General features: G+C 41.5%; 1 protein-coding gene across 5 annotated transcripts in view; it reads right to left on the minus strand.

Annotated features, from left to right (window-relative positions):
• Nucleotides 1-4,810: 4,810 nt before the first annotated feature.
• GLIS1 (GLIS family zinc finger 1) overlaps nucleotides 4,811-12,784 on the minus strand; it is a 187,623-nt gene continuing 179,649 nt past the window's right edge. For 3 of the 5 annotated variants that reach the window (XM_051800983.1, XM_051800973.1, XM_051800964.1), the window contains exons 10-11: nucleotides 8,655-8,822; nucleotides 4,812-6,184 (exon numbers count right to left, since the gene is read on the minus strand). In XM_051800983.1, coding sequence (XP_051656943.1) covers nucleotides 6,048-6,184; nucleotides 8,655-8,822 — 305 coding nt within the window. In that variant the 3' untranslated portion in view covers nucleotides 4,812-6,047. Of the gene's footprint in view, nucleotides 6,185-8,654; nucleotides 8,823-12,784 lie in introns of all 5 variants that reach the window. The other 2 variants (XM_051800991.1, XM_051801000.1) reach the window with 1 other exon arrangement.

A 12,784-nucleotide genomic window follows, 5' to 3' on the forward strand; every position in this document is an offset into this window, starting at 1 on the left:
CCCTACTGGGGTCAGACCCTGTCCAGTGCCTGCTGCCAAGCACAAGCTGCTCCTTGCAGAGAGGAAACAAGTGTCTCAGGAGTCTTTTTGCTGGGTTTATTTTGCTGCTGGTAAATAACCAGAGCTCCCAGGTTTGCCATGGGTGCAGCTGCCATGGCAGTAACACCAAAGGCAGAGTATCTGGGTTGCTTCCCCCCAACCCATCCCCACCAGGACCTGTCACCTCTGTCCCTTTTTCACCAGGGAAAGGACAACTCTTGCATCTTGTTGACCATCCCCCAAAACCAGGGTGCACCCAGGTGGTGGTGGCATCTCCAGGGACTGACACTTTTTGGATGTAGTTTATTAAATCAACCTCTTTCCCCTCTGCGTGGCAAGAGTTAATTGTGCTGGTATAAGAATATTATTCCAAGGGATTATTATTTAAAAAAAAAAATAGCGTTTTTCTTACAGCAGGGAACGTGTCCAATAATTGATGTGGGAATATTAATGCAATATGTATGTTATCAATTTAGAAAAGCAGAAGACATATTTCCTTAAGCTTCTAATCATTTGTACATATGACCTTCATTTATATAGCAGAAGGGCTCTTCCAGAGAGCTACAATTTGCTTCAGATGTTTAGCTTGGGTATTTTGCTTTACCTTCCAACTGCCAAGTTTGGGATTATTTAGCAGTAAAATTAGAAATGTGTATTTGAGTATGTACCAAAGTCCTGACAGGTGTTAATGGAACTCAAGTTGAATATTTTATTCTTTAAATAGTAAAATGTAAACCTGCATTTGTTTAGCTTTGCCTTCCTGCCAACTATATCAGGTATCTTGTGTGACTAGAATCACTGTTTTCTGTTCATGGTCTTCATGGCAGTTTCCAGTGCCTGTTCCCAGCTCAGCCTGTATTTATAATCCTAACAGATTTCAGCTCCACAGAGAATTCCTTAGTCAAATGTGTGGTTCTCAACTGAAAGAGATAGGAGAGAAAACTCATTATGCAATATAGCCCAGATTTGCAGAATGTGCCTGAAGATGCAAATAGGCACCTAAGAGGATTTCTCAGAAGGAAATGAAACCCTGGAGATGAAATTAAAGCAATTTAAGGCAGTTGTGAAACAAACAAACAAACAAAACCCACTTAATGCCCTTTTTCATTTTTGTGTGTTCAGACACCTTTAAAAATCTCTCTCTCAGCCCATTGCAATTCAGCAGTTTGGGTTATATTCAGGGCAAACGGTTCAGAGGGATTTCTTTGGTACCAGGTTTGCTCAGGTTGCTGGGGGAGGTCATGCCCTGTTTCAGAAAAGAGCCCTGGCTGTTTAGGAAGGGATGTAAGACACTGGCACAGCACAGGCTCAGCCTTCCTTGTCCCAGGAGATGTCCTGGGAGGGATTTACGTTGTCTGAATTTTGATGTCCATTTGTGCCTCCTCAGTTCCATCCTGGGACATGCTGCCTCCTCCTTTGGAGGCATCTTTCCCTTCCCAGTGCCAGAGAGGAAGCTGACAACTCCTGGACACCTGGAATAGGGTGAAAGGAAGTCTTTCCTTAGTTATTGAAGAGGAAGACCCAGAATCTGCTGTCTGAACACGCTGAGTTCAGATGCTGGGAGGAGAAGAGCTGCTCTGGGACTCTCTTGTTGCCATTGCCCCAGGGAGGGGTGGATTTCCTTCCAGAATGAAGGAAACCTTAAAGCATGGAAAAACAGGTCTAATCATACAATAAACCACTTAATGCACTCCCTTCCTAGCCTAGTCCCTGGCCAGTGTCTCCACGTGCCCTCCCATGTCTCTGTATCATCAAGCAGCTCATTCTAGCCCAGTGCCTGCCACATGGGCTCACTTTGGGGGTTCAGAGTCACAGCCTCTCAGAAAGGAGGGTGAAACTCTTTGGAAAAATCAAAAAGGCCGAAACTTGCTAAAGTTTTGAAAACTAACACCATACTTTTCTTGGTGTTTTTAATTAATTGAGGAGAACTTCTATATAACACAGGTCCAGAAATGCACTTTTAAAATTGAGTCACTTGGTTTTGAATGAGAGTTACTGGCTCTGGCCAGAAAATCTGTGTTTGCACAGAAGAATTATTTCATTTTCTTCTGGCTTCACCACCACTACAAAAATCTTTTTTTGCCAAAGGAATGGGCAAATTTCATCTCAGTAGGAATCCAGTAGAAAGCTCAGTCTTTGTAAGGGCTGTGACTAGATTGGGACTTTCTATAGTTGAGATGGTTTAAAGAAAAATGTCTGTCATGGCTTGACAGGTTTTGCAGCTCTGAGAGGCTGACAGACACATGGCCTTGCAAGGCTTTGACAGTCTAGATGGCTACAGCTCTCCTGCTGACTCTGGGCTGTGGGCTTCCAAATCACTTTGGGATTTTGCAGTTTGCTTTGAAATTTAAGCAGAGAGGAGCTTTTAGTGTAACTCTGCAGATCTCAGAAGGGCTTATCTCAGGAGGGAATATTCCAATGGCTTTGTGCTGTCAATGAATTAAATGATACAGGCTGGCTATTTTTTCATCTTCTGTTGCACTGACCTAATTTAATACAAATACATTACTGGAGAGCTGAACTAAAATCGTGTACCTTTTAATAAGATCATAACAAACCCCATTGAAATATTTGACTCTTATGCAATTTAAATTCAATTTACAGTCACTGTTTATTTTCACATACTTGGTGGTTGTTTTAAGCACTGGGGTTTTTTTGCACTGCTTGCGTAACAGCTATTGCAGTATCCAACCGGTGCTCTTGATGTGCTCTGGAATTTGGTTTTTTGGGCTTCACCATTTAGAAAATGTATCCAGTTGAAAGGACAGTCTCAGGAGCAGGGAAGCCTTTCCACGAGCAGCAACTGTTCCTGCTGTTTGGTGTGAATATAAGTAGAAAGTACGATCTGAGAATGTACTCACCGCCTGTATTCCTTCTGTGGGAGCACATCCCATCCCTGCCACAGGCTACAGCCATTCCTGCAGCACACCTGAGCCTCTGGGCTTGCACATTCCTGGGCCGTAGTGCCACATTGGAATGAGGTCATTAAAAGTGTTGTCCACATGCTGGACTCGATGGTCTTGGTGGTCTTTCCCAGCCTAAACCATTCTGTGACTGTGTGCACATCTCAGCTCACCTGCAGAGGCACCTCTGATGGTCATTTCTGCAGCTTGTGAGGTGCTGCAGCACTGAACAGGAACAGAACAAGCATTTTGGTTTTCCATTAAATGAAAAGCTCAGGCTCGATCCCATTAAAAGCTCCGAAGTCCTGCTGAATGTTTGGCTCACAGCCCGGCTGGTGGAGAGCCCAAAGAATGGCCTTAGTGCTTCACTGTCAACTTCAAATTCATTTTCTCTCTCCCAGCTTGATCAGCCACTGAAGGTCATCTTATTTCAGTCGTCCCTACAGCGTCCTGTGTGCACACAGAGTACATACACGGAGTAAATGGGGTTTTCAGTCACTGGGGAAATGATTTGTAGCTATTTATAAAGTAGTGTTGTAATTTATTAGTTGAATTCTGTTGCTTAGATTGAAAAAGTATCTGACAGTCAACTGGAACCAGCAGTTCCATTTTAATTCCACAGGGTAATAATTTTCTACATTATATATAAAGCCTTACCCCAGTTATTATAAGTATTAGTTGGTGGGGTTTTTACAGCACCACAACGAGAAACTTGCCAAGCAATAAATTCCATTGAAAGGTTTCTTTGTGTCTTTAGGAAAAGCTTACATGAGATACTTCCCTACTTACATGTAATAAAAGGCAATAATGAAGTACACAGCACACAAGTAACCATTAACTTGGGCTATTGTGTATTTTAATGGTTTTATTATGGATAACTTTCCAAACCATACAGACTCAAACGAGTGCCTTTGCATTTCTCTGAATCTATCCTTTTAATTTACAGAAAACCTGATTCACACAGATTGTGGAATTAAATCATCACTCCAGCTGCTACGCTTTAAGTTTCCCAAACCTTTGTGAATCATTGTGTGGTTTTGAACAGCCTGGTTGTTGTGACATAAATATTTTTGTAATTGATCAAATATGTTTAGGTTTGGTTGGTTTATATTTTTAACTAAAAAAAAAAAAGTCATTTTTAGAAGAATTTATTTAATTTTTAGGAAATTGAATTAATCTTGTTTTTAAGACACGATTTCCTTTTTGTGTTTCCAACTAACTGAAGCACAGGAATTATTTTGATTTTTGTCTCAGACATTACAGCGTTGTTGGGCTTTGAATATGTTTTTTCTAAGTCTTCCTTCAAAAGCTCTAGAGTTTTTCTTGCTTGGCAGTTGTTAAGCTACCTGCCTCCTCCTTGTTTAATGTTCTAGGAATGAGTTCTGCCCACTTATGTTTGAGACCAAAAAAACCCCAAACTCTGATGCATCAGAATAAACAAACAACAGGACAGAAAGCCAAATGTGGCAGTGATCAGAAGCAAAGCCACGTGTGTAGGCTTAAGGCACAATTTGGAGCCTTTATGGATTTTAATTCTGGGAGAGGAGTGATGAGTCAGTGCTGCCAGGGGCTGCTGGGGCCAGGCCAGGCAGCCACAATTAACGGGTTTGCAGCTGGGCCTGGGTGTCCTTGAGAGCCAGAGATCTTGAGGAACCCTGTATGGAAGAGGGGGGGGTCACATAACCCCCTGAACCTTGTTCTGTAGTGACTAACTGTAAAACTTCCTGGATGTCTGAGTTTCATTCAGAGTTCTTGAGGACAGAAAGCTAAACTGGATACAGAGGCCCCTTCACGTGCACTGACAAGGTGCAACCAGGCCCTGGAGGAACAAGTGCATCCATGTCGGCTTTGTGGTCAGCCTGGATCAGCCTCAGTGCAGGGCTGCTGGGGTGGAACAGCATCCAGGGCTTTTCCCACGTTTGCAGAGGCTGCAGGAGCGGCACAGTGGCACTGGGGATGGGGATGGTCCTGCAGGAGCAGATCCTGGGCTGCAGAGTTCTGGGACTGGGACACAGGTGTCATGTTGGACCCGAGCTGCTTCCCATTTCTGGAGGGATGAAAAAAGGGAATTCCCACCCTCAGTCACTGACTGGTTTTGACCCAGTTCGGCTTTTCAGTGGTGCCCTGTGGCAGCCTGGGTAACTCTGGGCTGTAAATGAACAGGCACGGATTGATGCTCAGCCTGCACATCCCTTATTAGGCCCAACTTGCAGGGGTTCGGAAATGGGAACAATTTTTTACATTTTTAGTTAGTTTTTCCTTACTGTTCTCACAGACCCCCATGGAACACTTTCAGAAGCTCAGGTCTAACATGCCTGCTTGGCACAGCTTGGGAGCCCCTGGAGGATGCCCAGAATCCCAGGAATCACCACTAGGCTGGGAAATGCAGCCACAGTGACAGGGAACCAAACTGCTGCAGGTGATGCCTGTTCTGCTGGAAGCCCTTGGTTTTCATCATGTTCACTTGGGCTGCTTTAATGTCACAGTGACTGAAATGCCACTGCTTTGTTAAAATCACTCAGGCATTTAAATAATGTAATATCAGGATTTATCAGGGAGACAGACTGTGTTAAGGAACGACAGTACACTTGTTTCCAGTTTTTAATGCTTTCTTGTAAAACTGAAAATACAAAACCAGCCGAGCAAATGTAGATCTTTATATACATGAGGTCTGTGATTAAAAAAAGTCCTTTTAGTAAAAAAAAAAAGAAAAAAAGAGAAGAACTGACCAACAAGTTAAATGAAAACTGATTAAAGGGAACAACATTCTCAAATGGAAACATACTTTCCAAGATGAAAAAGCTCTTCTTTACAAGTTTATTATATAATTTACATTTACACTTTACTGAGAGAACTTACAAAACAAGCTGCTTAAAATGCTCCTCATTCCCTTAAAGCATGAATTTCAAAGTGCCACAGCAAAGGAACAGGTTTCCAATATTATCTTATACAGACTATTCATGTATAAAATGGTTTGGTAAATGTGAGGTGTTCATTTAAATGAGCACATACAAGGATACAGACTAAATAAAAGTACTTGAACAAACCCTTTGTTATTACATACACAGTTATAGGTATAATAGAGGAAACAAGGCCAGCACTGCTTTAGGTATCTGTGTAGATGGAAGGAATGTGATTCAAGCAGTGATCAAAGGCGCCGTTTTGGAAGAACCCATTTTCATCCGTTCCGCTGGAGACCATGTCTTCGGACACACACTGTGCTTCAGGGATTGTGTCATAGCCTGGAATGGGACAAGGGGCATGGACACGAGTTAGTGCCACAGTACAGGTGAGGAAGGCCTGGGATCACACAGGACAGCACAGCATTAATGACAAGACTGGGGTTTACCATTAAAGCCTCACCCAGGAGATGCACACACGGACTGATCTCCAGGGTTTGTGTTCACAGCTGGAGTGCCCATCCAGTGGAGAGCCAGGCACTTGCCAGTGAAGGGCAAGGACCAGAGTGTGGCTCCCTGGGGACTGCACAGTCATCATCTGAATAGGGTGTCAAAACAATGAGTGGACAAAGATCCTACGGAGTGTGCACCCAAAGTGATGCACTCCTCTTGTTTTGTGACTTTCCTTTTTTAATAGCACTTGGGAAAAATGCTCCATGTGTCTCCCAGCTGCTCTTAAGACCCAGAAGAAATCCGGATCCTACATTTAGTGGCTCCCTACATAGTGCAAGTCTGAGGAAGAGTGGCTGGGGCAGGTCTGGCTCACAGAAGGAGTGGAAGGAGCTGAGCACCTCAGCCCACCAAAGCCCACTGGCTCCTCCCCGGGTTGGGCTGGCTGCTGCTTGCCAGGCTGACACTGGGGAGGGGGAGAATTTCTCCGCCCTCCTCCTTTTATAATGCCAAACTTTCACAGCTGTGGGAAACCTCCTGTGCAAACCTCCTGAGCTGCACATCCCTGTGGGAAGGAGCAGGTTTGTCTCCTACCCTTTCTCTTGTCTTTCCCACCTGCCCACACCTGTGCAGGCACCACCAGCCAGGGACAGATCCTGCATCTTACACAGCCAGTCCTGGATACACAGAGACCTGTCAGCTTAATTATGGGTATTTTATCAGTAGGTCCATTTTTATTATTTGAGACCAACTCTCTACTTATTTACATTTCTGCATTTTCCTATGACGTATGAATTTCCTGCTAGTTCTCCGGTCAGATTGTGCTGTCTGCAGAGATCTGGCACACAGTGAATGTCCAAAGGTTCTGGAGGATGAACTCGGCCTGTTGATCTGCCCCGTGCTGTGTCAGCCAAGCAGAGTGACCAGTATTTTGGTAAGTTTTGCAACTGTTTATGTTATGCTAATTTCTATTTGATGGGCCTGTATACAGGGTGGATACACAACCACAGATGGACAAAACCCAAGATAAGCATACACCCCAGAAATCATTATTAGATTGCAGATAGAGTAAACTATCCAACGTCCTGAACAGAAAATAAAAATTTATTGACTGTTAATGTGATTCATGGAACAGCTGTTTGCCAGTCACATTTGGCATTCCTGCGAGATGAGATCTCATTTAATATTAATGGTGCTATAAAAGCCTGAAAAAAATTAATGTGCAGCCTTGATGAATCTTGCAAACCTGAATGGTTCTATTTTACACGCTAAAAGATGAGATGAGATTTATATGTTTCATATATGTTTATGTTTCAGCCTTTTAAGTATTTGCATGCCTCAATAACCACTCTAAAAACAAAAATATTAAACAGAAACATTTCATGATAGTTTAGGCCCAGACAGAAAAATCAACTGTTGTTGAAGTTGGTGTCTTGCCACAGTATTATTCTTTGCTGCTACAATTTCTTTTGGAAAGTTTATTTAGTCTGTTCTTTAAATATTGCAGGCTGTCAATCTAAACTTGAAATTTGATGTTAACATGGAAAAAAAAAAGCTATGTTTCAGCAACATCAAACTTATGAATAACACTAAAGAATTCAAAGTTGAAGCTGAAACATCATCTTAAATGTTTCCCTTGTGTTGGTTACTGATCACACACTTTCCAGAATGGAGCAGCAGACAAATGCGTGCACGCTCCCTCTGAACAGAGTCTCCTTTAATACAAAACAAACAGGAAAGTCAACTCTAATTTTGTGGTCTGACTCAGGCCCATTTCAAAAAGCATTTAAACATATGTTTCCAGTATTGTTCTTAACCGAGATGCCCTTTTGAGTAGAGACATGGAGAAAACTTCCTTGGAGATACATCAGTAAAGACTGCGGCAAATGGTTGTGTTTCATGACAATACTCACTTTTTGTGAGTAATTCTGTCAGTAATTCTGACCATTCTTAATTGTGGTTTTAAAAGTAGGAAAAGAAAAGGATATTAAAATATTGAAGCATTATAGTAATCTAGCAATTATAACTTTGACCTGATTATAAAAACCTGCCTGAGCACACCTGAGATGTGCAGTGAACAGCCCACACAATAAATGGGAGAAGTGCCTTGTTTGCCAAGCTCTCCTGAAGGTGTGTGTTGCCTATGACATCCATCAGAAGAAGACTTTGTCCATCAGTCAAATAGAGTAGGATTAAAATAAAAAAAAAACTGCTTTCCTTCTGGGATATTTACAGATGCAAATGAATTTCAAGTTTTTTATACAAACATATTTTTGTAATAACACTGACTGTAAAAATGTCTTCTTTCCCCTTCCTGCTGAAAACATCATATGGATAATTCTTTACTGGTGGAATAAATTACCTGTTGAAGCTAAAGGTGCATTGAGTATGTGATAGCCATTCTGCCTCAGAGGGTTGAAGCAATGGGATTCCCCTGTGAGCACATCACTGGTGACAGACTGGTCCATTGTTCTGTAGCAGTCTCCATAGTGGAAACAGTTTTGTATGGAGTGAAAGCTGCCTTGGTAACCTGAAAGCAGATATTGCACACACATTTTAACCCTGCTGCAGTGGTACTGGCTCCATTTCTGTCACAGTATTCCATTACTGTTGGGGGAGGTTTAGTTCCTCAGTTTTAACTGTGGAAAGATGATTGTGCTGCTCTATAAAATGTAATAACAGAAGAGCTGCATCAGACTCAGTCCCACAAGGTGCCATGGACTGTGATCCCCATCAAGCAGAAATCTCAAGGATGTGCTTCATTTCAAGCAACAGATCAGCTGAACACAGTCAACAGCCCACTTGGTTCAAAGCAAAGTAAGTGCTCCACTGGATCAGATCCAGGATGCTCAGATCCTAAGGAACTGTCTCTGTAACGAGTTACTGTTAATTTAAATGCAATAATGCAATATTTAAATGAATAGCACTGCTTTGTTTTCAGTTGGTGGTCTTTTCCCATCCAGTGTGTGTTCTGCACTGCTGGAGACACACTGTTATCTGAAATACCTTTATGGGTACCTTAAACCTCTCTCAGATGCTCTTGATTCAAATGAAACCCTTTTCACTGAACACAGGGGCCACAGTCTGCGGGTAAAATTGAACCAGAGGTGCAGGACTGACTCCAGATGGATGTCAGGTGAAGACTGAGTTCAGCCAGAGGCTGTTCTGCTTCTGGAAGTGTTGAGAGAGATCTGCCTCGGTCTTTCTGCTTTTGGGGCACGTTTGAACTTCTGTTCCCCACACACCCAACATTTCTGATATCCTGCTTTGTTTTAAAAGTGTTGCATTACCAAAACCCAGCAGTTTGGGTTTTGCCATCAGAAGCTGTGAATGAGTTTTGGAAAACAAAAGAAGATATTTAACAGTAAAGGACAAATGAATTGCCGAGGCAAGAATTTTACAACTTACAAGTTGTGCCACATCCTAAAAAGAAATTGTTGTTTGCTCCCATAAGGATGATCCCAGTGCATGCCACAAGATTCATACAAGCCATTGCCTGATTTAATTCTCTTCCTTCCTCCTGCCTCAATAACCCCTTCCTGATTCCAGGTGCATCACACACACTCGTATCAACTACCAGGCAAAGCTCAGGGTCTGTTCACTCTGGTCATGCTTCTTAAGGTGTAATAAATAAGGCCAAGTGAGGCAATTCTTGAGTAGAAATGCAATGAACTCACTGAGTGGTGAAAGATTTGTATTTAAGTTTCACAGTTTAATATGTGCTTTGGCAGAATCTGCAAGGATTAGATGATTAATTTTTTGAGAGCGTGAGATCCCCCACAAAATACCTGAAATGTTGATTCCATGATTGGTGAAGTACTAGTGGATGACTTTATTAGATAAAGACTCTACACACACTGTACCAAGGCTGGTCCTATTTGCTGCTATGTTGGAGAAGGCCCAGAAATTTGGAAAGCTGAGTATTAAATGATGCATGTCCTTCCCTGGAATAAATAGACAGCCACCTCTGTTTACTGCCTGGAGAGTCTGGCTCAAAGAACCAAAGAGCTCTTATGAGAGGGAGCAAAGCCATTTTTGATGTGGGTTTAGGTACAGTGCTTTATTGATTGGCTTTGATAATTATCCTGACCTTTCTGTTTACAAGGCACAAACTCCTTGCTGTAAGCCTTCTAAAAATACATCTTTTCAAGATGAGCAGTGAAAAAAAAAAAGAGATACTTGGCTTCAGAGGAGGTACAACTGGTTGCAGAGAGCACTCAGATGTATTTCTAGAAAAATGAAATGAACTTTTCCCAGAACATCTGCTATTGACATCACTCCTAGGGAAGGCATGATGTGTATTTTCTCTGTCCTATCCGACGAGGAGACACGGTGTAGGAAAATGCCAGTGTTATTGCATTGCTGTGTTCACCAGGACTGGATTCCTGCTAAGTGCTTCCCAAAGAAAATACAGAGAAGTGCACCTTTCCCTGCTCTAACATGCCTAGCAGGAGGCTAGGTGATAAATGCAGGAGGCAAACTCCAAAAAAACATGGAATGAGGAAGGTTGCAGCAGGAACAGGGGTCAGATAAAACAAACCACGACACTATGAATGGGACTTCTAACCCTTTGGGTTTGTGCCATTAGTTGTGGTTCCTTTAGATTTCTTGAAATGCTTCACACAGAAAATACTAATAATTAAGATATGATTCAAATCCCATAGCCAAAGGTTCAATTAACAACCACATATGGTTGATTAGAGTAAACTAAGCAGGGAGCATTTTTTATAAGTTCTTAAAAAAGACTCCCTCTGGGGGTTAAAATACAAAGTAAGCAAGAAGGCTGGTCTGGTGCAGACATCCCTGTTCCTTCTAGGAGAGCAAATCTGGAGTACCAACTCGGCAGTAAGTGTTTCAGCAATATTTTTTTTGCCACATGGATTTCAGGTTTTCCTTCAGTTTTGATTTAAATCAAGAATTTTCTGAGGTTAATTTTCAAGTGAATAATTTACTAAATGCCCTGTCAGTTTAAAGGATCACTATTAAATGTTTTATGTACAGTAGATGTAGAAATATAACAGTTCATAAAGGAATAAACTGAGTTCCAAACATAACATTTAGTTAAAATTTTGCTCTGAAATAATTTGTGACAGAAAAGCTGCATTTAGCCACTTCACACAGTGCACTGGCTGCCTCTGCTTCTCTAAGGCACAGCCTAGAAAACTTCAAGCAGCTTTAAAAGGAATGATGTAATGAGCAAATAATTGGAATATGGCTATTAAATGCCATCTTGTTATGTCATGTCATTTACACGTATTTGCAAATAAATCTCAGCTTTTCAAATTCCATAAAGTTTCTGACAAGAAATCATGTCAGGTATAAATAACTACAGGATTCCATTGCCTGCCAAATTCTTTCAGCATGTAATAATTTCCATGTGATCTTACTACATCTAGGTTTGAACATATAAATAATGTCAGCTTATTCTTTCATTATCAATATTTCTGCTGCCAGCCTGACGAAACTTGCCATCCCCTAAAAACTCCACAGCCACAATGTTTATGTGCTTCTGTACACATGCCTCGTTCTACACTAGGCTTTTATGGTGCTCCTTTTTTTGGCAAAAGCTCAAAACTCCCAAATTATTACAGATTCCATTAGAAAAATGTGCTATTAATGACCTGAGATGCAAAAGAAAAAAACCAAGATGTAGAGCGAGTACAGCTAAGTACAGATTACAGATAATTGGCTTCAAAGGCTGCTAATCAAAATTGATTTTGGAATGACCACTTCCATAATGAATTTATAATAATACTTCAACATTTGGCCAAAGTGGAAAATTATTGCTTTTTCAAAACCACATGACACAACACTTAGAAAGCAACAATTCATTCAAAAGGAAATGTGGTTTTCTTAAGGAATAAAGTCAATTTATTTAAGTGGTTCAAAACTTGTTCTGTCTATGCATTTGTTTCTGCCGTAGTAATGAGCTGCTAAACTTTCCTCTTGTGGCTTGTAGTTATTTAGCTCATTATAGCAACATAATCATATATCATTATATGCTATCATAAATCTGCCACTTTTCCCTTACAGAGTTAATCCTTTTAAATTGAATAATCTGTTGAGCATCAGGTTGAGTTAGTTTTTCCTTCAGCGCAAATCATTAAATATAATACACTTTAACTTCTCAGACTAAGCCTGTCCAACCAAGGAGCAAAAACACTCCTCAGAGAACGAGGGGCAGAGGGAACTGCTGGGATACCCAACCCCACCACAGCTGGGAGCTGCCCATGGCTTTGTGTTCAGGATCTGGGCTTCAGCTCCACCCAGAGCACGTGAGAGAAAGCAAAACCTCCTATTTTACTCACTTGGCAAATTGATTACATGTGATACTTCAGCAGCCAAAAATGACCTTATAGAAATGACAATACAGCTGTGAAACAAGTCCTGAAGAGCTGCTTATCTGCCTGGATAAACCTATCTGCTAGGTTATCCCTGCAGCCAGACAGATGTCCGGCACACTTCTTTATTGGGAATATTTACCACACTTAA

Source organism: Manacus candei, unplaced genomic scaffold (genome assembly GCF_025592945.1).
Source record: "Manacus candei isolate 608988 ecotype Guabito, Panama unplaced genomic scaffold, ASM2559294v1 h1tg000005l, whole genome shotgun sequence".
Taxonomy (NCBI): domain Eukaryota; kingdom Metazoa; phylum Chordata; class Aves; order Passeriformes; family Pipridae; genus Manacus; species Manacus candei.